The sequence below is a fragment of the Mycteria americana genome, chromosome 25 (assembly GCF_035582795.1).
Source record: "Mycteria americana isolate JAX WOST 10 ecotype Jacksonville Zoo and Gardens chromosome 25, USCA_MyAme_1.0, whole genome shotgun sequence".
NCBI classification, from domain to species: domain Eukaryota; kingdom Metazoa; phylum Chordata; class Aves; order Ciconiiformes; family Ciconiidae; genus Mycteria; species Mycteria americana.
In genome coordinates this window covers 3,587,665-3,615,101 of record NC_134389.1, presented here as the reverse complement: position 1 = coordinate 3,615,101, position 27,437 = coordinate 3,587,665, and the positions used below count along the sequence as shown (strand labels likewise).

The 27,437-nt window shown below is 44.5% G+C and overlaps 3 protein-coding genes across 9 annotated transcripts in view; 2 read left to right on the top strand and 1 right to left on the bottom strand.

Moving 5' to 3' along the window:
- Window positions 1–49: 49 nt before the first annotated feature.
- RIT1 (Ras like without CAAX 1) lies at window positions 50–7,114 on the top strand. Its single transcript, XM_075524872.1, has 5 exons — window positions 50–339; window positions 879–935; window positions 1,968–2,041; window positions 2,531–2,722; window positions 3,800–7,114. The coding sequence occupies exons 1-5, from the start codon at window positions 237–239 to the stop codon at window positions 4,028–4,030; spliced, it is 657 nt and encodes a 218-aa protein (XP_075380987.1). The 5' UTR covers window positions 50–236; the 3' UTR covers window positions 4,031–7,114.
- Window positions 7,115–13,779: 6,665 nt separating this feature from the next.
- On the bottom strand, window positions 13,780–26,647 carry SYT11 (synaptotagmin 11). 3 transcript variants are annotated; one of them, XM_075525173.1, is made up of 4 exons: window positions 26,094–26,647; window positions 21,256–22,079; window positions 18,384–18,507; window positions 13,780–16,791 (listed from the first exon to the last, which is right to left on the bottom strand). In XM_075525173.1, exons 1-4 carry the CDS (start codon window positions 26,125–26,127, stop codon window positions 16,481–16,483), a joined length of 1,293 nt encoding a protein of 430 aa, XP_075381288.1. In that variant the 5' UTR covers window positions 26,128–26,647; the 3' UTR covers window positions 13,780–16,480. The 3 variants fall into 3 exon arrangements, with proteins under 3 accessions (XP_075381288.1, XP_075381290.1, XP_075381291.1); XM_075525175.1 differs by having other exon boundaries at window positions 13,780–16,794; window positions 18,387–18,507; XM_075525176.1 differs by having other exon boundaries at window positions 18,387–18,507.
- LOC142420873 (GON-4-like protein) overlaps window positions 26,350–27,437 on the top strand; it is a 31,316-nt gene continuing 30,228 nt past the window's right edge. For 2 of the 5 annotated variants that reach the window (XM_075525167.1, XM_075525165.1), the window contains exon 1: window positions 26,612–27,230. In XM_075525167.1, the coding sequence (XP_075381282.1) occupies window positions 26,720–27,230 (511 nt within the window). In that variant the 5' untranslated portion in view covers window positions 26,612–26,719. Of the gene's footprint in view, window positions 26,408–26,609; window positions 27,231–27,437 lie in introns of those variants that run through there. The other 3 variants (XM_075525168.1, XM_075525166.1, XM_075525163.1) reach the window with 3 other exon arrangements.

The following is a 27,437-nucleotide window of genomic DNA, read 5'->3' as shown; positions in this document are numbered from 1 at the left end:
GGGGCGGGCGGGGCGCCGGGCGCTCGCTGGCGGTGGAGGATCCGCCGCCATTTTGGTGTCGCCGCCTCGGCTCGGAGCGGGGCCGGAGCGGCGGTCGGTCGGATGCGGCGTGGAGGAGCCTGACGGTGAGGAGGAAGGGGGTGGCGGCGGGGCAGAGCCGGGCGAGGAGCTGCCGGTGCTCACGCTCTTTCCTCCTCTTCAGCGGCGGCGGCGGCGGCTTCTTCGGCGCTGAGGAGATGGATTCTGGAGCCCGCCCGGGCGGCGGCGGCGGCTGCGCTCCGGGGCAGTCCCGCGAGTACAAGCTAGTGATGCTGGGCGCCGGCGGCGTCGGCAAGAGCGGTGCGTACGGCTCCTCCGGACGGGACCGCGGGGCCGGTCTGCTGTCGGAGGGGGAACGGCGCGGGGCGGCCCTGAAGACCCTCTCTCCTGCCGCGGGCGGGGCCGCCGCTTTCCCCTCAGCTGCGCGGAGCCGCCCGGGGGACTCCGCAGGTAGCGCTGGCGGCCGGAGCGGCGGAGGGCTGCGCTCGGCGGCTGCGAGGGGACGTGTTTTTTGAACAAAACAGCCCGGTTTGGGGCGCGATTCCGCCCGCCCCCGGGGGTGTCCCGTGTGTCATCGTCTTCCGCGTTTCGGCTGTGTCCAGCTTTGTTTCTGAAACTCGTACCGGAGTGCTTTGTTGAGGACAGGGGCGTAGTTCGCAGTGTTTCTGAGTTATTTAACCTGTTTCATTTACTACGTCTCCTTCGAGCCTTGAACCGAGTATGCTTTTACGTTTTAGCTGTTAGGGAAATAATGTGCTCGAGCACGTTGTGAACTGAATGCTGAAGCGGCAGATGTTTACCGAGACTTGTGCGATTGTGTCTCTGATTTTTGTTTCCAGCCATGACCATGCAGTTCATCAGTCACCGGTTTCCAGAGGATCATGATCCCACAATTGGTAAGGAAAACGTTTGTTTTCTCTTTGCTGTTCACTCCCTCTGTTAGCAGGTTAAGCTGTTGTGGGGTCCATTGCTTTAAAGTGCTCAATTCAAAGAAAGCTATAAATTTGGCTGTAAATTGAGGACTCAAGTGCTTTAGATTACTCATTTAAAGGTATTAAGAGTTCTGAGACTGCCGTGAGGACTGGGATACATATCCTGAGTTTTAGATCTCCAGTGGTTTTCCTGTCATATATATTCAGGCCATGTGCTATCTATATTTGTTTGTCTGTTGGCAGACAAGGATGAAAAACTGCTGATAAGTGATTATTAGTTGTCTATTCAAAAAATCCTCTCCATGCTGTAGATCAGCTCTCTGGTATTAATTCTTCAGGCCAAATTGTGCTCTGTGTTTTAGAAATTGGGAGGGATAAAAGTGCTTAACAACTTGCTGTATTGCTGTGTAACTTTTGCAGCATCTCTAAGAGAAACCTTAACCAACAGTTACACTGTCAAAGGAAGAGTGGGGAAAGCAGTTAGCTTCTTGTTGAAAGCAGACTGTTGCAGTGTGGGAGTGCTGACTTAAAGGGACAGGGCATTTATTGTCTTACTTTTAAGAAAATGGCAGTTGGTGGTGGCGGCTAGTTCTTCTCTTGAATCGCAGGTATTTTCTGGCTTTGAGAAAAATGTAATGATCTTACTCTGTGCTTTCCATCAAGGTGTCCAAAATTGAATTTATAGGATGTGGTCACGTGTCTGTCAGAAATAGCATGTACAATAGCATGAATAGCAAACAGTTGGGAGGATACTAAATCACACCAGAACAATTAAAAATTTAATTTGTTGTTAAACAAAAATTTAGTATAGTGATATTACCAGATTAGGTTCTTCTAGTGTAACATTCTCTTTGTGAATTGATGACTTTGTGAATTAATGACTAATATTACCAGATTAGGTTCTTCTAGTGTAACATTCTCTTTGTGAATTGATGACTAATGAGCATTGCAATTGTATTCCAATCTTGCTCTTTCCGATGTGCCGTGAATTCACAGAGGATGCTTATAAAATACGAATACGCATTGATGATGAACCTGCCAACCTGGATATCTTGGACACGGCAGGACAGGTATGTGAGTAATAATAAGTGAATTGGGAGGATGTTAAGAAGTCTGTAATGGTCAGGTGTAGAGAAAGAAATCCTTTAAAGGGATGCCTGTCTTTTCTTCCAAATTGTTTTTTGAGCTCTCTTATTTCTCCTAAGCATCATGTCGCTTACAGGATCTGTATCATACTGTCTGTGTTTAGGTAGCTCAGACGGTACTCTGGTTTCATGCACTGCTTTCTCCGTTGCGCCTTGCTGTTCATGATCAACAAGCAATACATATTGGCTGATAAATGACATGCTGGTATGATTTCTATAGCAAGGGAAACTTGGTATTAATCCCAAACATACGTAATATCCTGTCCTATATGTAACAGGACGAGAAGATAGATGACCAGCTTGTTTACAGAGTTCCTATGCAGCTGTTTTTGGAATGTACGTTGTGTTTCCCATTCTGAGCGAATTAGAAAGTCATTGTATTTGTGCAATTGAAATGTAATTGTCTGTTTCTAGGCAGAGTTTACGGCCATGAGAGACCAGTACATGAGGGCTGGTGAGGGATTTATCATCTGTTACTCAATCACAGACCGGCGCAGTTTCCACGAAGTGCGTGAGTTCAAACAGTTAATCTATCGTGTTCGACGGACGGATGACACTCCCGTGGTCCTGGTGGGAAATAAATCTGACCTAACACAGCTACGGCAGGTAAATGGCACAAAGAGGCCCACAATGATAAGCTATTTCTGTTATAAAATGCAGTAATACAGGAGGTTATACTCCCTTTCTTAATTTTTTTGCATGTTTACTATATAGTAAGTTTAACATTAGAGAAGTACTTGTTCAACCCAGAATGTGTTGAATAACAGTGCATATTGCAATCACAAAAGTGAAGTCTTCAAGTTGTTGCTTTGGGTTTCAGCTGCTCTTGGGCTTTTCCTTTTTTTTAATTCTTGAAAAGAGATACTGTTAATAGAGATTTAGCATTGCATAAACCACTTGCAGATACCAGTACAAATTGCAGATGCAAGTGTGCTAAGAATGGACACATGATAATGGAGAACTTGGGTAAGAATCAACAGAAAGGAAAATTACTTTCAGCTTAAGAAAACAGTAACTACCGTCTGTGGGAAAAAAGTTTGAAGCAGAGCTTCACTCGAAGGAAGTATACTTTGGAAAAACAAGTTCCAGAGGTGCTGTTTGTACACCTCAAATTAGATGAATTTTCACTGTGCGTTACAGCAGGGAAATTATGGTAGCTGTGGTAGAACACCCATGCTAAGAGGTGTAAAGTATAGGATGAGGAGTGGGTGTTGCTTTTCTGTGGCCTCAGCAAGACTGCGGGGTTTTGGGGGTTTGGGTTTTTTTTTTTGTTTTTTTGAAATGTTTTGCTTGGTTCTGGGAAGTAGTTTGACAAACATAATAGATTTTGACCAGGAGAAGGAAATACCCTTAGCTTACCAAACTGACAAATGCTTGTGTTAGGGCTGAGGACTGCCCGTGTTAGGCAACTTACAGATTAAGCTCCAAGAAAATAATATTCTTTCGAAGGACTTTGTTGTTTCATGAATGTCCAGAGAGTCTCTCGCAGATGATTGCGTTGCTAGAGAAGCGATAAGTGAAAGAGAAAGAAAAATGGGGCTGTAGAGAAAGGTTTAGAGATCAGTGGAAATGAGTTGTTCTGGAAGTGGGTGCATGGAGTTACAGAGCAAGCAGAACAAGAAATGGTAAAGAAATAAACTTTCTGAGTTTGGCTTTCTTGACAAGTGTGAACTTTTTTTTCAGGTCTCCAAAGAAGAAGGCTCTGCTTTAGCACGAGAATTCAACTGCCCTTTTTTTGAAACTTCAGCTGCATACCGTTATTATATTGATGATGTATTTCATGCTCTTGTGCGAGAAATCCGCAGGAAAGAAAAAGAAGCAGTAATGGCAATGGAAAAAAAATCAAAACCTAAAAGCAGTGTGTGGAAAAGACTGAAGTCACCATTTAGAAGGAAGAAGGATTCAGTCACTTGAACAGCGAGAGTTCCTCTGCAAAATAAAACAAAACCTGTGAACAGCCATTTGTAACCAAAGCGGTTTAGTGACAACATTTTGACGGCATGTTTTAAACCTGATGGGACTTTTATGAGGGAATGCATAACTTTTACCAATTGTTTTTGTTTAGAATGATACTCCCTTAATTTTGGATGTTTAACTTAAGACACAGTAACAGTTGTACTTTTGTTGGCATTTTTTTACTGGATCCAGCAAATGTTGCTTGTATGTCGTCGGTTACAAATGCTGATAGGTTTATGTCCCTGCACTTTTGAATGTTTGTCTTCGGTCAATGCGTACTGGAAGCTGAATTGTGTAAAATATTGCTGAAGTTCTACCCAACCTAACTTAATTAATTTTGTTCCTCGTTGTTTGCACAAGAAGATGTTGCTGCTCTCCGGACAGTAACCCACATCACGAGAGGCAGCTTGTCGAGGTCGTGCTGAAAAGTAGTTTACGAAGCGTATGTCATGACTAGCAGCCTTAGCTGTGTATAGATGTCATTGAACGGAGCTGTGCTAGAGTTCTTGTGTTCTCATTGAGTAGATTTTTTCCAGCAGAAGTAATGTGGAATACTTGTACAAGTTTATCTAAATTATCAGTTAATCAGCAGTGTTGTAGGTGGGATTCTAAGCAAGTCAGAAAAAGCAAATTATGGTTCCTATGGCAGCTATAACTTGGCAACAGTGCATGAATATGTAGCATTTTCCTACTGTATATAGCATTTACTATGTTGCCATAGCGTGTGTAAGGTAATGATGCTGTAGAAACCACAGCTTTGAATTTTCTGACTTGCTTGTTAAAAATCATAGCTGTAATGGTGTGCTGGCTTATTTATTTACATTCAGTTTTATGTTCTTGTCTTAAAGGAGCCAGTATCTTTGTGAAGTAGAAGTCTCTAACGTAGTCATTTCAAGTTATTCTATGATAACTACTTTGTACAGAAAATGACTGATACTGAGGTATCTGGGCCCAGAATTAATATCTCTAATGCTGGTAAGATTCTTCCAACACAGTCTTAAAAGTAGACTTGCTGGTGCAGTGGAAGGAAGCAGTTAGCTGGGCACAGTGACAGTCCTGACAGATACTCACATCCCTGACCTTATGCCTGCAGGTGGTCCCAGCAGTGCAGGTACAGGTTCTCTTATGCTCAGTAAAGAATGATGTGGTTAAGAAAGTGCTTCTGAGGCAGACCGTCCCTACCGTAGAGGTATTCTCTGCTTTCGAGCTGTTTTACATATACATTGGTGTTAGACTTTAAATCCAGCAGAGAGACGGATATCTGGTGTTCCTCTTGAGTTTGTTTTTTAATAATAGAACGAATCATAGTTAGGTAACTCAGACGTGGTTAAAACAAGTTTCTCAGAGAACAAAGTGCCTAGAATCAGTTGAAGAGTGAAAGAGCTTAGACTAAGTGTAGTATAGCTTCTGTTATTCTTCGATCATCTGTGTCAGTAACTACGTTAATCTTACTGATCAGAAACCAGATCTGTAATGTCACTCTCAGTGTGCTGCATGTGATAGTGCAGTCAAACTGAAAACTCACATGTAAAAGGATTAGTACAAGAAGCCAGGATAGCTAATACATAAACTTAAGCTTTTTTTCTTGCTAAACTCCTTATTGCTTAAGATACGACTGGAAATTCTGTGCCTGTTGGTTTTAAGAGTATTTTCTTTGTGTAAGATTTAAAAAAACTTGTAACAAGAAATTTGGAAGGGGGGGTGCATTTTTTTATTTTGTTTGTGGCTGAGCTAAACATTTAAATTGGTTTCTGTTTCTCACTTCCTTCCAGTGCTCCAGTGTTATACTACGCTGGTAATAATCACACATAAGTTGTTTGAAAAAGAGGCTGAGAATAATTCAGACTGTTTAGTGTTTCAGACCTCTTTTACGTTAACTGTGTGAGCATCTTTTCAATAGTTACCAGTTTAGGACTGAAAGCCCTATTAATTATTCATTGTTGGATTAAATGCTGTCTGTAACTTGGATAAAAATCCTAGGAAAACCATCTAGCAGAAAACTTGAGGAGAAGGAGGGGGCAACAGCTAAGAAGTTGCTCTAGAAGCAGCCGCTGATTCTGTCATCGTAAAAATTATTTCAGCCCAGCCTTCTGGAGATGCTGAACAGGGGCCTGGTTGTGATTCCAGGTTTTCCCTGTGCTTTTCCTTGATGCAGTAAGTTAACGTAAAGTACGGGTTGGCTTCCTACATTCAAAGTTTTTGGATAACATGTAAAGGTCAGCAGTACTGAAAGCTCTGTGGGACTGTTCACCTTCAAATAACTGATGTCTGTGCCTTACGTGATTCCTTCAATGCAATTTAAGTGTTTACTAATACCTTTTGTGAGCCTGTTGCTTATAGAATTATTACATCAGAACAGCAGCAAGCACTTTTTTTACACAGTGTTATTCAAAGAGTTTTATTTTTGTCATGTATAAATTTGTACACAGAATTATTGTTTTATTTGACACAATATATAATTTTTAATACAAACATTTGTATTTGATGTTTTAATCTGTGATGCCTAGCATGATGGGTAGAAGGCCGTTCAGCCGGAGAGTACTGAAGAAGGAAAGCTCATGGTGTGTTTGTAAATTATTTTGGAAAATGCGTATCTTGCTCAGAAGAAAAGGAGTTGGTATGTTACGGTTAAGTGGGGCAAAGCTTAAAAATTCTGTGATGCGAGTCTGGTGCTAAATAATTTAAATACGATCTGGACATTTTGCAACTGTATTACTTTACCTTTGCGTGCTCTACGTAAGGCGTGTTGACTTTCCCAGTTGTAGTTATGAGTGGGGCAATATCAGCTGCGTGAGGTAAGTGTCTAAATGTTTGCCCAGATACTTGAGTATTGCGGCACCGGCCAAAGTAATCCCTCTGCATTTGCCGCTGCCTCAGTTTCTCTGTGCGTGGGTTGTTCGCATTTTATTATTTTGTACTAGAAGAAAGCAGCTGGGTGTAGACTCCTTTTGGGCTTTGGTATAGTTGCTGGGTTTTCTTTCCTTAAGGTTTTTATACTGTAGCTAAATTTGCAATATAACTCTCGCTTTATGACTAATGAAAGGCTACTGTCGTCATTTGTGTTGGGTTAGAGAGGATCGCATTGAGTGGTAGAGGGGCAGAATGTTTTAGCTTCTCCTGCACGCAGCATAGATGTCTCCTTGTACATTTGCTAGGCGTTCGGAGGCAACTTCCCCGACTGCCATCTCTTGTCTTGTAAGAATCATCTCATTGTTTGCGGCAGTAACTCGGGTGTGCGGTTTTCTAGTCTGGAGAGACATGCTTAAATTGTAGTGGTTGTGGCAGTGAGGTCCCAGTTGGGTTTACAACTATATCTGTTTTGCTGTCTGAACAGATGAGTCAGCAGATAAATCTTCCTGTGGTTGATAGCCCGATGCGTGTTACCCGCTTCTGCTTTTGTGAGAAGGCCTCTTGGACTATAATTTGGGACTAAATGCAAGATTCCTAGAAGGTTAACTCTTACATATTTTTGTTCAACACGACGCCCAGTTGACAGCCATGAATCACAGAAGTGGCGTGCAGAAGTTGTGGTTCTTCGTTGTTCTCCTTCACTTCGCAGAAAGAATATCTTTGTCCATCACCACCTAGCTGATGATTAGGAGAGTTTAAAGCACACTTCAGAAATGTCTTCTTATCCAAGAAATGTTGAAAAACTAGAAATTAATGAAAACTTGGTAGACCTGCAAGATGTTTTTAGCAACATCAAATGACTTCAGGATATTTTCTAAGTCGTAGTAAGTAATATAGTCGTGATAGCTTTGGTAGTGTAACTTTCTTCCTGTGTGCATTTTCATCCTGTGTGTAGTTTCATCCAGTAGTAGTGTAGTATAGCTCCTTTCTAAGCCTACTAGGAACTATTCCAGGTCTGTCTAGCTTTTAATACCTCAAAAGCCATGATGCATCACAGCTTGCTCCATTTTGCAGGCTACTTAAGGATATATTGAATGACTTCGACTCTATCATGTGTTCTCTTAGAGCTTCCCTGTAACTCGTCTGTTGTGAACAGTGTCCCCTTGCTCATGCTCCCTTTGGGTTTTATCCTTTTGCAGAGTTGACGACATTCCTTCTTATTCCAAGATAGCTTTGCTTAAGAGTCGCAGGGAAGATCCAAAGTACCCAAATACAGCTCACCAGCTATTTCACCACCAACCTACTAAATCTTTCAATACATCCCGAGTAAAGACCTGAGACACGACTACCTTTTTCTAATGCGATGCTGTCATTCACCATGCTGTTGCTCATGTTATTTAGTGTGGATTGGGCCAGTTTAGCCACAGTCAGCATGTTAGAGTGTATTCAGCGCTAGGTAGGTAGCAGTTCTTCAATAATTTTGCTACACCTCTGTTGTGTTCTCCATAAATACAGGAAACATACTTGAGACCAAAAGGCTATTCGTGCATCTTTTTTGCCTACATGGCTTTCAAATGTAGACCAAAACAAATTACTTTGTAGACATTCATTCTAAAAATTTGTAAGTATGTAGGTACTGTGGTAAGATCTAGAGACGAATTAGGGGAAAACCTCTAATTATCTTGTTAGAAGCAGATGAGTTTCTAGGCTTCTCTCCAGAAATTTAGAAGCTGTTTCAGCTGTTCCAGTGGTGACCCCTTTGTTAAAGGGCATGAACAAATCTGGAATGAAAACATGCCTACCACTGCATTCTTACAATTCTTCCTCCAACAGAATTGTCAGGTGCCATTTATCTGTCATCTAAATTGTTACAGCAGTGGTTTTCTTACATAAAAGTCTCATAATGGAGACTTTAAATAAAAACTACCTTATGGATCAAAGAAGTCAGTACCATTGCATGCTGGTTGCCTGGGTCTCTGAGAGTTCACATAGGTGTCAAATGTATGGGAAGAGAAAGCTTTCCAGTATTTCATCTCCCTGAGGCCAGGCTCAAAGGTGTTTAAAGCTGTAATTACCAAGATCTACTCACAAACAGCGTGTCCATTGCCAGGAACCAAGAAATCTCGGATAAGAAGGGTCCAACACTGTCGTCGTCGGCGTATGTGTGTGTAGTTGAGCAAATATTGCTGTTTACTGTCCACTTCAAGTGTACCAAGAAAATCTTTCGTATATTCTGTGGTGCTGATACTGATTTACTTGTGTGATTTTATTACAGGAATGCAAAACTATAACGCTTCCTTGCTGTTAGTAAAGGTCAGCTTTTTGCTGAGCTAAGTAAGTTGTTTGCAAAAGTGCAAAACTGGTAAAATTTAAGATACATGGAGGTTAATTCCATGTAACTGAGAACTTAAACTGCCAAAGTTCCTGCCAAATTAAAGCAGCAACACTTGTGTCACAAGACTGGAGGAGTGAAACAAGAAACGAGATGAAGTCAAGTATCTGGGTCACGGGCAGCTTGCTGAGGTGCTGTCTATTTTACACCTGTATAAATCTGGTTGCAAGTAAACTTGGGAGACCGAAGATGAATGCTGCTGAGCTGTCCATGGGTCTCCAGCACAAGCCAGCTGTCTTCTGGTTTGTGCTTTGCCACAGCAAGTGAGCGAAACCAGACCGTTTCACTTGGCATAGGCTGAGGTCATTCCTCCCAATGAGCCTGGGCGTTAAATTGACAAGACGGTGCACAAAAAGCATCCGACTTGAATTTGCGCTCTAACAGCTAACCCACTGGAGGACCTGCAGTGGGGGAACTAGTCCCTGACCTGGATGGAAGGGTTGATTCTGACAAATGCTTTCTTTACTAATAATCAGCTTTAAATCCTGCATGTCGTTTGAATGCTATACGAAGAAATAAACCCTAGAAATATGGAAAAACATTACCAAAACTCAGTAATGAGAAACATTACCTTAGGACCACTAGGAAAGGATGAAAAGGAAAAAATATAAAGCTTATTACATGGCCTAGAGATAAGCATGTGCATAAACATGGTCTCACTAATATGCATGAACCAGTAAAACCAATATTGCCGTGAGATCTCAAGGAACACTTGGATAAATTTGCTTTAAGCTTGTTTGCTTTTTGGTTTTGGGTTTTTGTGGGGTTTTTTTTTCCTTCTTCTGTATGACAAATAGAGTGCAGCACTTTGAAGACAGGATAAGAAAAGGTGGAATAGTTCTCCTCTAGAGTCATCGTGTGACCACGATGTTGGGAGTTATTTGGAAATACAGTTATTCTCTGCAGAGAATATCGGTAATAACAATTTTAAAAAAAATTCTATAGATTGGTGATGGCCAAGACACTGATCCAGTCTGACAGCATGCAATGGGATTAGATGACACTCTATACAGGCTTACTATTGGATTTTTCTGTCTGGGCTCTTGTGTAAGGGCGTCTTTCCTATTCAGTCCTTTTATACTTTTTCCCTTCCATTCCCAAACGTTTTTTTTTTCACCAGACCTGTTACTGCTCTATTACTGTATGAAAAAAATTTACTTGAGAGCATCAGCTCAGGCTTTGTGCTGTAATGTGTGGCAACACATGGATTTTTCTCCTGTCTATGCTCCTCGTGTTCGTTTCAGACACCTAAAGGTATGACATACATATTGCTTTTAATTATAAGATTTCAGTACATGGATCTCAGTGTTGTAATTCATTCTTTTAACAGTGTAATACTGTGAGACACTCGGTATTTGCTAAATTTTGCTTTGCTGAACTCCTGTTTGTCTCGTTACATTCATTAGCAGGAAGGAATCAGACAAGCTTTTACATTTTGGCTTTCTGGATGTAAGCTGAAGTCTGACTTTTTGTGTATGTGTATTAACATCCTGTTCAGGACGAACAAGCAAGATGGGCAGCTCCCTCTGATAAGTTGCATTGCTTGTTTACATTTTTAAAAAGTCAAGGTTATGTAAACTGAATGTTCCCCAAGTGATTTTGCTTGTGGTTTTTGTTCTTTTCTGGGTGCAGATGGGTCCAGCCCTTCCCCTGCCCCAGCTGAAATTAATGTGTCCTGAGTAGGTTGTGACTTAGAACACACCCCACCCTTCTTGGAGCAAACGTGCTAAGTATTCCTGTGCCTCCCTACAGGATCCCTTCGGGCGTGTGGGGAGCAGTAACATGCTCCTCCTGCTCTCATTTATTTTGGGTACACTTCCAATCTTTTTTTTTTTTTTTCCAACAGCTGGCTGCTTTGGTGATAAGGGGATGTCCGTAAGTGGCTATTGAGTCCTTCGAGATGACTAATTTCAGGACCAGATGAATTCAAACACTGATGTATGGGATGCAACAGGTTCTGTGTTGATGTAGTCTAAAAATTGTCTATACAGGCCCTTCCATGTTGGGAAGAAGGGTAGAGCTGTTGTGCAATATAGTAGAGGTAAAGGGGTGACTGTTCAGGTTTTTGGGAGGTTTTTGTTTTGCTTTATTTTTCTTGGCATTGCCTTTTCTGCTACTTCCTTATGTTCTACTTATTTCTTGGTATGTTATTCCTTTCCTATTCTGTTTCCCATTTGGCCCAATAGAGAAAGTATCTCCCCAAGAATCATGTATTTTCTGTAGCACAGAGGTGAAACCAGGAGTCCAGACACAGCACTTGCAGACATCCAGGGAGGTGCTACGTTCCAGACCTGCGGTGTGCAGGCATGGTGGCTTTCGGGTGCTGTAGGCTCCGAGGGGGACTAGCTTGGCTTTAAATAGTTATTGGAGAAGACTTTTCAAGTTTCAACAATAACGGTGTTAACGTAGGGGCCCTGTGATCTCTGAGGTGGTGGAATGGCTCGTGGAATGCTCAAGAGCCAGTTGTTGAATTTTAATGAGGGTGAAACCAGGGTGCTCTGAAGCCCTTCAGAGGGACCCATCTGATGGCAGCTTCTTCCCTCTTAGCGCAATCCTGTGGATTTGGGGCTCGGAAAGGAGACGGAGCTATTCCTGACTCTGCCTGCTCAAAGGAAATACCGAAAAAGCCCTGACCCAGGGTCTGCCGTCAAAAGTGAATTGCATTGCCGTGGCAACACGACTTGCTCCTACGGGGAATTAGGTGAGGCAGAAGCTGTCAGAGGAGGAAAGACCCAACTGTGCCGAAAGCAATGCAGAATCCTGCTGATTTAAATGGCACCAGCACCCGGACCCAAGGAAGGTGGGAAGAGAGTCAGAGCTAAACTTCCATGCTCTCCACAAAACCATTTCTCTTTTCATGGTTTGTCAAACCCATTCTGTTTGCTTTTTTTCTTTTTGTTATGCAAATTCTTTTGTTTCTGTTTCGGCTGAATGGTGTAAGAACCTGAAATGGGATGTTTTATTAAAGGCATGCAGTATTAGAGGCAGAAGCCAAGCAGAGAAGGATGAAGAGAGATTTTCTTTCACGTCTTGCACAACGAGTAGAAAATAATCAGTGACTGTGCGCTTTGGCTGAGCAGTTGTAGCTAACTGCTCTAATAACTGCAGTTATTACCATGATAAATAAATGAAAGTGGTTAAACACTGCGATCGATCACAGTGCAGAGACCAATGTAATTAATGGTAAGCACAGGTGTTAAATAAACCACTGTGTCCTGAGTCATTGGACACTGAATTCAAATGCATGCCCAAGTCCTGTGGATCGCTGCCTGCATCATCTCGGTGGCTTCTGGTATTTTTGTGTGTTCAGCACCTTGTCTGACTGCTGCTGTTGAGCGATGTGGTGGAATTGAATCACCAGAGCAGGAGTCGGGTCAAGGTAATTCAACTGCTTGAGTGCTTCAGTAACTCCGTCCTCGGCATCACTAAAATAGCTGAGAACGTCACGGGTGAACCCGGCAATGGGAATGGCATCTGTTGCAGTTTGATCGTTTTCATCTTCGTCCCAGAGTGAAGTTGGAGAGAGTTGGTGTTTAATGTTAACTGTGGTATATTTGTATTGGAGAAGACACGCAAAGGTAGTCCAGAGTGCACTTTACACTTGGTGTGGAAGGCAGGAAAGCCTGTGATATCCTTACCTCTAGTGCAGAATTGTGTGGGAAGAGCTGCAGCACTGGCCACATTCCTTTTTCTGGGCCATCAGGCAATCTTTTTGTAAAGCTTGGACTGATGCTGTCAGGATCTTTGAAGATGAGACCTGAAGCTCACAGGAAGTTCATTTTAAGTATTGAGGCACCTAAAACATCTCTGGAGATTGGTCCTTCGCTACGTGGGAAGCTATCAAAAAGCACGAAGTCCGGCATTGAAGTGCTTGCTGTCGTCTGTGTTGCTGGGGAAACACAGCTCGCTGCTCTGTACTATTTGGCATTTTCTAAAGACACAGCTTCGTGCCTAGCAATAATGTTCTGTGCAGTGCGGATGGGGAGCTGCAGAAAAACAAGTCACAGAAGCCAGAGCACTGTACTTTAGGAGAGACTGTTGCATCTTGCACAGAGCGAGATGAACAAAAGTGTTCCCGCAGAATTCAGTTTTGACTAGGAATCAAGGAATTACTCTAAATTACAAATGTTAGAGTCAAATTGCTTCTTTTTCTGCCCATCTCATGTCCTCTTTTTTCATTTCGATTCAACTTAGCTCATAAATACCCATTTATGCCAAATTATACTCATGTACTAGGCTGTGTAGATTACTGAGAGTTGTTGTCTGTGCTAATGTTTAAGTAACACTGGTATACTTAATTTGCCAGGATTCTGTTATGTCCCTTTATTTCTTTGAGATCTATTTTGTGTGTGCTTTTCCTGTGAATTTGCATAGCAGAAATGCATGTTTTTAGAAACAAATTCTTACAGTATTCAGTATAGGCATGTATGTGTTGCCTACGGTCAAACATGGCACAGTCAGCAGCTAAAGTGATTTAATTTTTATTTGCACGCTCAATGTGCGTTAACAAATTCAACATACAAGATAGCGTTACATAATGTAGATTAGCTTATAGCATTATGCAGTTTCACACATGTTGAGTTAGGTTTTTTGCCTTTTTTCTTTTTTCACACAAAGTTGTAACTGTCCAAGTTAATTTTACAATAGAAGACACAAGGTAAAGAATAACCACACCTGGGAGATTTTACAGTGAGTCCGCTGTCACTTACTGTCTCTTTTACGTTTTAAAAAATATATATCTGCACATCTTCAGCTTCCTATTATTCCAGAAGAGTGTTGGAGCTACTCCTATCTGCCCGATAGCCTAAGTCTATTTACCCTGAGCATGTTTCCTTGACAAGAAGTTCATCTTTCCTTTTCAACCAAAGGAATCTTAAGGAGATCATCTAGGCTTAAGCATGCTTTTCACACCAAAGGGAAAAAAGGGAACTTTGTTGTGGTTGTTAGTGCGTCCTATTCAGGTGTTTGGAGTGGTGTTGGAAAGCATGTTCCAAGGAAAAGTCGTGACAGTTGCTAAACTTCAGCAACACAATTGCTTAGTGCAAAAACTAGGATTGAAATAGATCTATACCAATTTCCAAGGGAGAACTCAGTCTCTGGTTTGTGGCTGTGAGCCACTAATAGAGCAGGAGCTAGAAAGCATTTAAAACAAAGATAAAATCTACTCTAACCTCAGGCAGAAACCTCAAAATCAGGATCGATAAAGCACGAACGGAAGTCCATGCTTCTGTCTGCCATGCAAGGCTGAGAAAGAGAGCTTCAGCTTCAATGCGACTTTTGTTGCTAAAAAGACACTCTGCCTGGAAGGAAGTTTCAATCAGTAACTTGCTATGAGTGAGAAAATTCAGCTTTCCAAAAATAATTTCTTAGGAAGAGATGCCAAAGTATTGCCAACTAACAAAGTGCTGACTGTTCGCACAAAGAGCCCTCCCAGCAGCTGTTGCTTTACGTGGTGGCTGGAGAGGAAACCGAGTAAGACTTGCTCAATTATTCTACTTTCGTTAGTACAAAGGTGGAAAGGATCGTTTTTCCAACAGGGCTCTAAAATTCAGTAAAGTCCTGTTAAACGATATTGAATTTTTAAAATTATAATACATTATTTACATTCCACAGGGCCTGGAAGCAACTAAACATTTACTGAAAATTCACGGTCTTCTATGTGCCTCTTTGCAAGCTCAGTTCTGCTTCATGTTTCCATTGGAGAGTTCAGAAATAATTTGAATTTCTACAGCCTGTTGTGACTATTTCCGCTCAGTTTATCAACAATGTTTGCAATCAATTATTCGCTGCCAATTATCATCCTTACATCTTTCCTGTCTTGAATGTAATAAGAAGCCAAATTGAGTTGCTTGCCAGGATGCTACTGTCTTCTACAAACCAGTGCATAGGCTAGTGTGTTTACCGTGAGATCTAACACAGCTACTTCCAAACTTCACCTCTCTTTGTGGAACTTCATGAACTTCTGTTCAAAACTACTGACTATTCAGGGTTAATAGCCTGAAGTGCTACAGGTCACACTTGTCAAGTCACGTTTTTACACTTCAGAGGTGATGGTAAGCATATCCTAAGTCTCAGAAGTCATTCACAATTTAAGCACTAACTCAAGCTGCCTTGAAACTCTGAAAATTAACTTTTTGAATTGTTTGACACATTTTGTAGTGACAGGCTTTGCCCTATATTTACTCCTTTTTTGAGAGCTGGCTTTTAGGTAACTACAAGATCATATATAATGCAAATTGACTCAAGTATGAATGAAGAGAAGCTTTGTAAACCTCTTCCCCCAAGATATTTTCCCATCTCAGATATGTCACACCATTAAAACAGAACTTATCAATCATATAGAATTTCACACTTAATGTTTAAAAGAATGGGCAAGAGTTTCCTCACCAATCAATGACACGTCAGTTTTGGGTTTTTTCTTGGGCCCTTCATGCACGGACGGGGTTAAATAAAATGAAATAGAGTGGTGTTTCCCCAATTCTGATAGCCTGTGCTAACTTCCATGTGGCAAAAGCAACGTGATCAGTTTGTTGGTGTTTGAACTTTAGATGCAAATCTTTCATGTCGTGACCTTACAGCTCCGCAACAAGGACATCGCAGTGGCAAGTATTTCAGTACCTGACACCAGAATTTTCTTCTCTGAAGGAAAGTGCCATTTTCCCCTGTATTTTCCTTTTGTGCTAGTGCAGAATTCTAAACCACCTTTATATGGAAATCAGGTTGGTACTCCCAAACCAGCAAAGAACAGAACTGCAAGAACCAATGGGCAGGCAAACTAACAAGAAACTAGAGTTAAACAGCAGAATTCAGAAACTTTGGGAGAAGCCTAATAAAGACAGGCCAATCTTGGTGAATACCAGCAAAGACAGTTCGGCACAAACACAACTTCCATAGTGACAGATAATTGTATTAAAATCTGCAACTTGATATTGGTAGTTATACTAATTTCAGTTTGTATTAGGCATGCAATAGCGTGATTACACTGTTATATATATTTGTGGTATCTTTTTTTTTTTTTCACTTAATGCTCTTTAGAATTTTAGTGCCCTGCAAAATCACATCACTAGAGAACCAATCAGCTGCTGCTTCTTACGAAAGTTTAGTTCTACAGCTAAAACAAGGTTTAAGTCTGTTCTATGAGTCGGCTGTCGCTGCCACCACCTCTGCTAGTATTCGCTCAGGCTGTGCCATTTGGCAACTGGCTTTCTAGGATTCTCACACACCTCTCGCCAGTGTTCCACGCCACCTGCGGTGATGCTGTGCGCTCCCAAAATCAGCCGTCCCACCACTTCGTTTTTTGTGGTACGGTCGAAATCGATAACTAGAAATTCGATGCTGATGTCAGGAAGGAGATCGACAGGGATATCGTAAATGAAGGATTCGTTGAAGACAGGATTCAAAGTGCACTTCTTCACATGAGTCTTCTTTTTTGCTATGCGCTTTCTTCCGTAATAAACATTCACCTTAACATACGGATCTGCTGGAGAAGAGAGAGAAATAAACTAATAACACAGCCCAGTAATGCTCCTGGAAGTAACGGAGAGGGTTTACTTGCTGAACTTGAGCCAGCTCAAGTAAATGGTGTGAATCCAGGCTACTCACTACAGCTCCCCCAGGAGGGGGGATTGTTGGCATATTTTCTCATTGCAAAGCACCCAGCTGATGTTCCCAGTGCAAGTTCTTTATGAGTTTCAGCATTGCATGGGGATTGGAGGGGAGCAAGTCACACGTAAATTGCGGTAATTAACCCTAGCAATACCAAACGGGTAGATTTTTGGTGAGGTCCATGCCTGACTGGCCAAAACTTTCACTTTTCACTGTCATCTATAACAAATATTTTACCCTGTTTCAGGAAATAGCCCAACAAAGTGTCAAAATGGTTTTAATAATTTGCAGATGGAAAACATTTATAGTGGCAGGTACTGAAAAAGAAGAAAGTTTAAAACAAAGCCTTCATTTTTCCATCAGCCTCACTTTGCTATTTTATCGGTCAGCTTGCTCTTTACGCAGATGCTTGTTTAGGATTAAAATTAAGATACCAGGCACACAGTGCTTTTTTTTTTCGACGTAATGCAAGTTTTGAAGATGGAAGTCACTTGCCCAGCTGACACTGGCTAATTTTCACTTTTTTTATCCAACTGAAATGATGACCTTATGCATAATATAAAGATCATTTAAATAAATGATGTTAGCCTTGCAAGATTCAGCAGGTAGAAGAACAGTGACTAAAAAATGTATCCTGTAGCTAGAGACCACACATGGAAAGCGTTTTGTTTTTTTTTTAAGGAAGAGTAAAATTTAAGGCCTACAATAGAGAGTTAAGCTTAGTCTGCATTCTTTCTGAGGTTCACAGGAGAAAGCTGCAAACACGGGATTAAATTTGGTATCAGTCAGTCTATTATTGAATCTCAAGTTGATTCCAACCATTTTCCCATAATCCTGAAGGAAACTCTGCTAAGGGGATTCAGGAGTCTGAGAATCTGTGACTGCGACATAGGAAAGCCAGAAAAGCTGCTCTTGTCTTCTCTTCTCTTCAACTAGCAGAACAACAAAACCAGCAAAAACAGCAACAACAACAAAATTATTTCTAATGTCATATGAATTTACTGCTCTCTATTATGAGTCTATCCCTCCTCTTTTTTACGCTCGCTCTCTTCTACCCTCCTCTTCTAGGAGCAGGGTTTGAGGCAGACGTAGTAAGCAGCGGTCGTGCCATGGAAAAAATGCTGCTAAGGGCAATGATGAGTGACAGCAGCCGGGAGGCACAGAGCCTGCACAGCCTGGCCAAAAGCAACATGGAGATCTGCTGAATTTGGAAAATGCTGTCTTCATAAACAAGCCAGGTGAGGCCGGAAAGATGCAACTGTTGGTCTCGCAGTAGGAAGGATTTGGTCTTGTTTGTATAACCATCTGTTGGTGAGTGATGGATCACGTATAGTGAGCCACTGCCCTTAGAAAGAGTTTGAGGAAAAGTGTGCAAACAAAATGTTCAGATAAGACAGGTGAAAAGATCTGAAAGGGAACTTGGAGATTTTTTTATACACATTTAGAGCTGGAGAAAATAGCTTCTACCTGAGAGGCCAGTGATATCCATCTTTGGCAAATGTCTGGCTTTCAGCACCACAACAGTCATTCTCTGCGCCACGGGCTGGTAAGACAAGGAGACTTGCAGCTCCCCTCTGCTAATGCATTTCTGTGAAAAAGAAACAGAAAGAACTTACTGGGACAAGATGGTCTTATAAATAGGGGCAAATGTTGGAGGTCACCAGAATTTCCTTTCCCTGTGCTAAATGCCTGAAAAGTTGGAAAATTAGATGCAGGCCATTTTAAGTGAGGGCAAACCTGGTGGGCACCTTCTGAGAGAACAGCGGTTCTGGCTGCCTTTTGAGGTCTGCTACTAGAGGCACCTGTGGTTTTTAGGAGCTTAAGTTTCATTGACTTTTAGTGGAGCTTCGATGGCCGAGCATCTCAAGTTCTTTAGGTATGCTTCGGCAGTTTCACCATCAGTTTAGTCTGCAAAGGTAAAGGATGAAGATAAAACCACATCTACTCGGTTAAACTTGCTGTACATCCTTTTGAAGAGTAATATAATATTAAGATAATTAGGTTTGGTTTCCAGATGGCATTCATCAACTTTCATTGAGATGGCACTAATTTAGATTAAGTTTATTTGCTATCAAGGCAAACAGGATTAGCAACGGGTATGAAATTGTGTGGTGTCAGTAACACACTGATAGCAGAGCTATTGCAACAACTCCAATAGCTGCCTGCTGAAAGTTTTGGCTGGCAGCACCTTGCCCTCCTCCTGCCCCCATCGCTGTCTGGTACTGTTAATTCTGCAGAGCAAAGCGGGGGGGGGGGTGTCCCCAAACGAAGGAATTTTTCTCACTTCAAACTGGTAAAACACTACAGTAAATGTCACACTAAATGCTCTGGTGATCACCCAAGAGGGGAAGCTCTTCTTTCAACTGCTGTTATTCAGCTTAGCAGGGAAAAATTGTGCATGTAAACTTAAATACGGAAAATGTTCATTATAATTTTGGTGGTTTCTTTGTATTTGAGCAGTTCCCGTGTGTTTAATTTTAAGACAAGTTTACCAAATGCAAGGAATGAAGTCTGTTGCTGCTCATGCAAAATTCTGGGAGGAGAGTAAATACATTAGCAAGTTCCTGGCCCCGAAAGGGAATTGTTGAGAACTCTGGCTCCCTGGATACACCAGAATACAACGGCCAGAGAGAGTATTGGGGGGGGGGGGGGGGGGGGTGGTGGTGCATGTGTATGTTAGAGGTTTTATGCAAGTAATTTAATGCAATTACTTCAAAGTAATTTGCATTGTTAGATTGTCTGTTAGAAGTTATTGGGAATGTTCATTAGGATGGGATGTACACCTTTGCTGGCTTGGATCAGTGCAATAACTTACTGGGTTTTAAATGCAATTCTGGATTCCAGAGTTTGAAACTTCCTGACATTGAAACTTTGTTCAGTAACGGCTGTTTTGACATTGGGGAACTGTGCAGATTTTCAAGAATGCACCCCTGACACGAAGGTAAATCTATTTTTGATTACTAATAAATGTTAAATAATTTGCATCCTTGATTAAAGCTATTTTCATTTAGTGTGACCTTTTTCCTCTATTTTTAATCTATTACTTCTAAGAGATACGGTCAATGCACTGAAAAGAATACTATTAAAAGAACCTAAACCAGTCACTTGTTTTATCATAATGTAAAGCATCCCAAGAAAAGCAAACTAATCACCAGAACTCTGGTTTTGTTGGGATTCTTTTGGTTTGTTTTGGGTCGTTGACAGAGTCCCCTTTAAATAACTTAAAAAAAAAAAAAAGTTAAATGCCCCATATAGTAGAAAAAACTTTTCCAGTAAAATACTGCCACGCTAGGAGGTAATGAAGTATTTTAGAGAGCTCAGCAACAATTGCCAACACATTAAGGCAGTAAGTGAGCCCCAATGCCATTTTCTATTGAACCTGGAGGATGAGTAGCAAAAATAAACTAAGCAAGAAAGTAAAAATCTTAAGTACTCATCCTCCTCCTTGAGCATAGTCTATTTTCTGAGGACAGAAGACATCTTCCCCAATGTAAGCCCTAATATCTTATATGGGTTGCTCATCCTTCTAGTTTACAGCAGTAGACACTTAAGAGTGGGATTCATTTCACCTAAATTTTAGATGTCTGCATTTGACAAAACCATCTTAGACACACTTTGTTCTCAAGTGAGAAAAAAACGGAGTCATCTAGGGTGGGATTCAGCTGAGCTGATTGAGATATCTGTTCCAGGACAAGAGGAATCACGTCAGGCTCCACTGACTGTGTTGATGTATTCCCACTTACTTACGGCTCACAGTAACAAATTCAGACATAGATAATTACAAGTATAGGTATCTAAAATGGTCAGAGCAGACAAATCTCCCTCTCTAAGTGAGATTTGTCTTTGCAGAACAGACAATGTTGTTACTCATGTAACAGAATCCATATAAAACTTATTCAGAGCACCCTTATCTCTAGCTCTCCCCCCGCCGCCATGTGGTCACGAAGGCTGGGCACTGCGGAATGTCCCGTTACCACATCAGCTCTTCTACTTGGAGATGGGGACTTTGCCTTTTTTCTTGGCATCATCAGTTACAGCATTCATCATTCCTATGCCTAATCAAATCACCATAACCACATAGCAAAGAACTGCCTAACTAAAAGAGCACAACCATACAATACCAGTAATAGTAATAATAATAACCTGTGGAAAATAATTAATAATAATAACAACAATAACAACAACAATAATAACAATTATAATTAATAATAATAATCTGTGGAAAAATGGGTTTCATGGCTAAAGATTTGCAGTATTCCTGCTTATTAGAGCACGGAAGCTCCCGGATCAAATACAACTCAAGGAGTCTCGTGTCACACTATATGAAGTGACTTACTTGTATGTTCCTTTTGAGGATCTCCCTGGTCAGCTGAACCTTTCCAGTGCTTGGATCCACCCCTGCAAGGGGCACCATGACCTCTCCAATAACATCATCTCGAGAAAAGCGATCAAAGCTCAGCACGAGGAAGTGAAGCACCAAATCCTGGAGCTGACTGTATGGGATCCCATAGAAGGTGAAGGTTTCATCAAAGACTGGGTCTAGCGTCTTGCGAAGTACACGAGTCTTCACTCGATGCCTTTTATCTGGAAGAATTGTCATCTTGATATAAGGGTCAGAGCTCTGAGTGTGCTCATCCATCACTGGCAGCCCATGAGCCTCCTGAATGGTAACTACCAGCGCTTTTTTAGGGAAGTTGTAGTCCACCGAGAAAGTCAGTTCACCCAACATGACATCATCCCCTGGAGAAGATGGGGAGGAGGTTTTACTTCCTCCTGGAGTGAGGCTTTGATCTGGACTTAGTTCATCTCCGTAATCTACTTTTATCGGGAGCTGGTCGACGTGCGGGGCTGCGTTTGGCCCATCTGGAGCCTTATCAGAGCCTATTAAACCAGATTCAGCAGCATCCACCAAGAGGTTTCCCCTTCCAGTCTCCTTAGGAGTGCCATTCTTGTCTCTCCGGATTCGGTTAATTTTCTTCTTGTTACTCAAGGTCTCCGGATAGATACTGATGCCTTTCAACATGTGAATGAATTTATACGGTGGGGTTTTGTGCTTCTTTTCTGCTTGCTGGTGACAGCATGTCCACACAAAAACTGTTACTGAGACAGAAACCACAAGGACAGTAGCACCAATGAGGCCTGCCACAACTGGAGAGACATCTGCGGAGAAGACAAGGCAGTCAGGGACGAGCTTGTACCTTTGCAGTGGCCATGCCCCCACGGGGCAAAGCACATCTGGATGGAGATGTAGACGGTACTATTATGTTGTTCTTAATTCAATAATCCTGATACGAAAGCTTCCCCAGAATAAAAACTCACTTCCTTTAATTTCTTTTTTTCTACGTGGGAAACATTTTACGCTACAAACTCATGCTTGACCTATGTTTCATGTGCCAAGAATTTCAAATGGTTGATTGCCTTATCTTGCCAAATCAAGCTCCCGCATTACCGGCAGCTCCACAGCTCCACAGGAATACGGTTTCTTGATTTGCAGAAGGCACTCTTTTTTTGTGTGTGTTTAATGCCCTGTTCAGAAACATTACACAATTCTATTTTAACAGCAGGAAGGGAGTAATAAATATGGCCACAACACTGCATCTGGCATTATCCTTTATTAACAATTTTTTAAAAATCACTTTGGCCTGAAATGGTCGATTGTTTTGTCCTAGCCCCTCACGACAGTTATGGGGCCAATGGTATACACAAAAAAGACGGAGAGGTGTCCCTTGGATAGATGACAATTATTTTTTTCTGGTGGGGGTGAATATGGCCCTGACTTAAGATGTCCAAGGGAAAGAAGGGCAGCTGCATGTCCATGTAACATGACAACAATCTGTACCACACTGGGGGACTGCTTCTCCCCCAGTGATTGTTCTGACCATTCCCACAACCTCCTCTGGGAAAGTATGCTGAGCACCCATGAAACAATCATGCGGGTCCCTCCTTGTGTCTCACCCAAAAGCTGAAGTTGCTCTCTGTAACTGTTCCTCTGCTTTTTCATCCCAGTATTGCTACTGCTGTTCTTACAGGCTTTGGTGAGTAGGGAGCTACTGACAAAAGTCCGTCCACTCCACAGTGATCACCAAGACTCCTTGTCATGTGAAAATCCAATGTCCAAAAACAATGGACAGAAAATCCTGTATTTGGATTTAGGGATTATTTGATATTTTCTAGAGCTTATGTCAACTGTGTTCTTCAGTAATGACAAGCCAGAATATAAAAGCACCATGTTCATTTTTAGCAACCATGCTAGTTATTTTCTATCTACAATAGTTGACTTTGGAGAAGTATTACCAAGACACAGGATGAAACCAGTAGCGTTGAGCACCCCAGTATATTATATTGACATGCTCAGGCAATTCCAGTCAAGGGCCACCAAGATGATTAAAAAGTTGGAGCAGATGGGGCATGGAGAACAGAGTGCAGATGGAAGATGAGGAGAGACTGAAAGAACAGGGTTTGTTCAGTCTTACAAGGGAAGGAAAAGGGAGAGATCTCTTTGCTGTCTTCAATTTCTTAGTGGGAGGTTATTGGGAAGGTAGAGCCAGGTTCTTCTTAGAACTTACTATTGTATTACTGGTTTAATCATCATTAAAGCCATTTTTTTTGTTGTTGGAAGCAAGCAAACAAAAAAGCCCTCTCGCCCTACATCTCCTTCTTTACAAATTGTACAAACTGCTTCCATAGTAAAAGGGAAACCCTAAAATCATTGTCATGACAATCCCGGAACAGCTAAATGGAACAGCTAGTACAAAAGGGAAGCTTGTCTGGTTTTCGTATCTTCACCCAGTACCATAAAGAGGAGAAAACAATCTTCCAACCTCATACTTGAAGCTATAGAGAACACCTTAATTTTGTATTTTCTCTGTTCTTTCCACATTATTATTTATTGAGGTTAACAGGCAAGAGGACAAGACTGCCAGACTATAATCTAAATATCTGATAGGCTCTGGGAAAACTGTGATTTTTCAAGAGAATACTTGTCCTTTTTGGCAAAAATAGCAAAATCACCTTTGGTTAGAAGTCTTCCCAGACTGAAGCTGGAAGTGTTTTGCAATGGTGACCGACTCCACAGATAAATCTGTCTCAGGCCCGACTGCAAGTATAGCCTTGGACTGAATTAACTAAAGCGAGAAGAAGTCATAATATCAACAAAACACCATCCCCCCCCAACAACTTTATTTTCTTATTTAATGTGCCCTCTTTGAAATGAGGCAAGTGGTCTTTAACAGCTAATTTGAATACAATTCAGCCATAAACAGATATTAAAAGCCTCAGTAGATTATGCAAAAAAGGACAAATGCTGGAACTCCTTTCTTATTCTGATCTCATTTTTGGTGTTCTGTTTCTATTGTGTCTTCATAGAATCAGCTCTTGTACCTTCACTTCCCGCAGATCTGATGGACAATTTTAGAAGAAGCAACCAGCAGTCACACTAGAAAGCGTCAAATAAGTCTTTGTGATCTTTCTTCCATCAAAATATCTTAACTCTTAAATTTGGCTTCCATAATGTTCTGTGGTAGAGTTCCTCAGCTTAACTACATGGCATGACAAAAGAAGGGCTTTTCTTCTTAGCCCACCCCACCTCGTTTCATTTGATGCCTGTTCTTGCATTAGAAGAAACAGGGAGTGATGGTTCCCTGCTCTGTGCTGCTCCTGACTCCCCTTTTCCTGGCTGAAGACTCCTATTTACGTAAGCATTCCATTAATTCATTAATCCTGTCTCCATAATTCCTTACAGTTGTAACCTACCCTGATGTAAAGCTTCCTAAAACAAATTTTAGTTAAGCTTGTGCAACTTTGTGCACAGCGAACTGCTTTGAATGTCCATTTTACATGGCACTGCACAAATTTTGAAATTGTGTCAGAGCAGAGCCGCACGTTTTTATTCAAACTTCGCTGAAGAAATCTTTGTTCTGATGCGATGCTAAGATTTAACTGAAACAAAACCGACTTTGGGGGATACGGAATGATTTTTCAATTAATGAAAGATCACTGAAAACTTCCTTTTAAAACTCACGTTTGCCAATAATACCCTAATAGCTAATGGTGGCCAATGGTTAAATTATGACAGCACATGGCTCTTGGATTCCAGGAAACACAGAACGTAAAAGGTGAGTAGACACATCGTACATTAGATAAATTATATAGCATGGAGGATTATTACTAAGTACTTCAGAATTTAAAGGAAGCGTAGTAACCGTGCTTGAACTACGGGGCCTTATGGTCTGAGGGGAAGGTCAGTCAATGGCTGGAGGACAGAAAGAGGCAGCGATGTGAATCTTCAGGACTGGAGAAACCCACCCGACAACGGACACCAGTGCTGCAGCACCAGCCCTCGTCACCTCGTCACTGGACTACGAAAAAAGCATCTTAAAAATTGGCCAGGACCAACTCAGAATTATTTCGCCGGCAACCAAGGAGCCGCGCCATCTCCGTGGCTGGACCGGGGCCACAGGGGCACGGCTCTGGGCTGTTTCGCCTCTGATGATTTAGCAGGGTTTGTAGTTTCTCCGTCGCCACCGAGGCGCTCCCGGCAGCCCCGGGACCAGCTCCCGACTCCACCGGGGCCCGGCCAGCGCTCCGGCCCGGGCCGGCTGCGCCCCCCGCCCCGGAGGAGAGCGTGACACCCCCGCCGCCCCGCACCCCCGCTCGGGGGCCCCCGCCCGCAGACCCCCTCTCCCGGCTGCCAGGCCGCCGCCGCGGGCCCCGCCTTGGCGGGCCGCCGGTGCCGGTGCCGCAGCCGCCCCGGCCCCCGGGGAGGCGCGAACAAAGGCCGGGGCGCGGCGCGGCCCGGCACAGACATCACGTCATGCGGCGGGGGGCCGCCCGGCCCGGCCGCCCACCTGCTCCCCGCGGGCCCGGGCCCCGCTGCCGCCGGCTGGGCCGGGCCGGGCCGGGCCGCGGCCCCTCTCCCGCGGCGGCTCCGGGGGCGAGCGCTGGCACCGCCCCAGCTGCCGGCGGCGAGCGGTGGGTGTTGGCTGCCGGGGGGAGGACGACCGGCCCGCAGGGGCGGAGGGGGACGGTGCCGCCGCGGCTCGTCCCCGCGCGGCGAGCGGGGCCGATGGCGCCGCGCGGGGCCCGGCCTCGGGGGCGGCGGGCGCCGCGCGGGGCCTCGCCGCGGCGCTCCCGGGGCGGAGGAAGGGGCCCTCCGCGCGGCCCGGCCTCACTCACCGAAGCCGGGGTGGACACTGGTGATCTCCGCCATGGCCCAGCTTAGGCTGGGGCAGCCGGGATGCGGAGCCCGGTGCGGAGGCGCCGCGGTGCCGGCCCCCGCCCGGAGGATGCTCGCAGCCCGGGATGCAGGAGCTGCCGACTGGTCCCGATGCGGCGCAGGCCCCGCCCGGCGGCCCGGCCCGCCCCTCCCGCGCCAGCCGGCGGCCGGCCCCGCCCCGCAGCCGCCCGGCGGTGACTCGGCAAGTGTCGGGGCTCCGGCCGCGCCTCCTGGGCGCAGAGCCGGGTGGCACCGGAGCGGCGGCGCGGGGCGTGTGCGTGGGCTCGCGGGGCCGGTGACCCCGCTCCCGCCGTGAGGGGACGGCACCGGGGCCGACGGGCTCCGCCGGGGTGCTGCGGGGAGCGCGGGCTGCAGTACCGGGCAGGCCCTCCCTCCCCCACGGGAAGACCCTCCGAGGCGGCGGGGGAGGGCCCGGAGCTAGGCAGCGGGGGCGGCGCCCGGCGGCGTCGCCTAGCAAAGATGGCGGCGGCCGCGCTCGCCGCCCCCGCCGCCCCGCGTCGTCACGGCGGGGCTGGCGGCCTCCGCGCCGCCAACATGGCGGCGACTCGCCCCGCGCTTGGCCAACATGGCGGCGCGGCGCCTGCGCGGCGGGCGGGCCCCGCGGCGCTTCCGCTTCCTGCGGAGCGAGCGGGACGGGGCGGCGGGGCCCGGGCCCGGGCGGCGGTGCCCCGCGGCCAGCCGCTTTCCTGTCTTCCAGGTGGGCGCCGGCATGTCGTTCTCGCTGAAGATGCTGCCCTGCAAGAAGAGGAGAGCGGCGGTGGCGGGGCCGCAGAGCCCGCGAGAGCGCAGCGGCGCTGGGGAGGACGGGGAGCTGCCCGGCGCCGGCGGTTCCTCCTCGGCGGGCGCTGCCGATGGCGGCTCCTGCGTCAAACTCGCGCCGGCGGCCCGAGCCGGTGGGCCGCCCTCCTCCGGCCCGGGCGTGTGGAGGGGGCCCGGGGAGGCCTCGCTGAAGGGCGGGAAGAGGCCCCCCGCCAGGGCGGCTCCGGGCTCCGGTCAGGAAGCGCCGGGCGCGAAGGAGGCCTGCGCTGCCGCCCGGCTCCCCGAGGGCCTCAGGAGCCCTGAAGCGGTGGCGGAAGGTAAACGTGTGCGCTGCCCCTCACGGCGTGTGTCACGGCCTGTGCCACGGCCTGTGCGGCGGTTCTCCGCACGCCGCCGCCCCAGCTCCTGCCTGCTGCTGGCCTGGCCTCGGTCCCCTGAGCTCTGCTCATCGCCGGGGTCAGTAAGGGAGAGCTGCATAGGCGCGTTTGTATAAAGCTTCTCCTTTGGGTGGTTAGTTGTTGTGG

Excerpts from the sequence above, each read along its gene's own strand:
- RIT1 (XM_075524872.1), top strand. The coding sequence starts at position 237 with ATGGATTCTGGAGCCCGCCCGGGCGGCGGCGGCGGCTGCGCTCCGGGG. Across the intron at positions 340-878 it reads CGGCGGCGTCGGCAAGAGCG|CCATGACCATGCAGTTCATC; the intron begins GTGCGTACGGCT and ends TTTTGTTTCCAG. Across the intron at positions 936-1,967 it reads GGATCATGATCCCACAATTG|AGGATGCTTATAAAATACGA; the intron begins GTAAGGAAAACG and ends GTGAATTCACAG.
- SYT11 (XM_075525173.1), bottom strand. The coding sequence starts at position 26,127 with ATGGCGGAGATCACCAGTGTCCACCCCGGCTTCG. Across the intron at positions 18,508-21,255 it reads TCCTCAAAAGGAACATACAA|AAATGCATTAGCAGAGGGGA; the intron begins GTAAGTCACTTC and ends TCTTTTTCACAG. Across the intron at positions 16,792-18,383 it reads TATCACTGGCCTCTCAGGTA|ATCCGTATGTTAAGGTGAAT; the intron begins GAAGCTATTTTC and ends CTTCTCCAGCAG.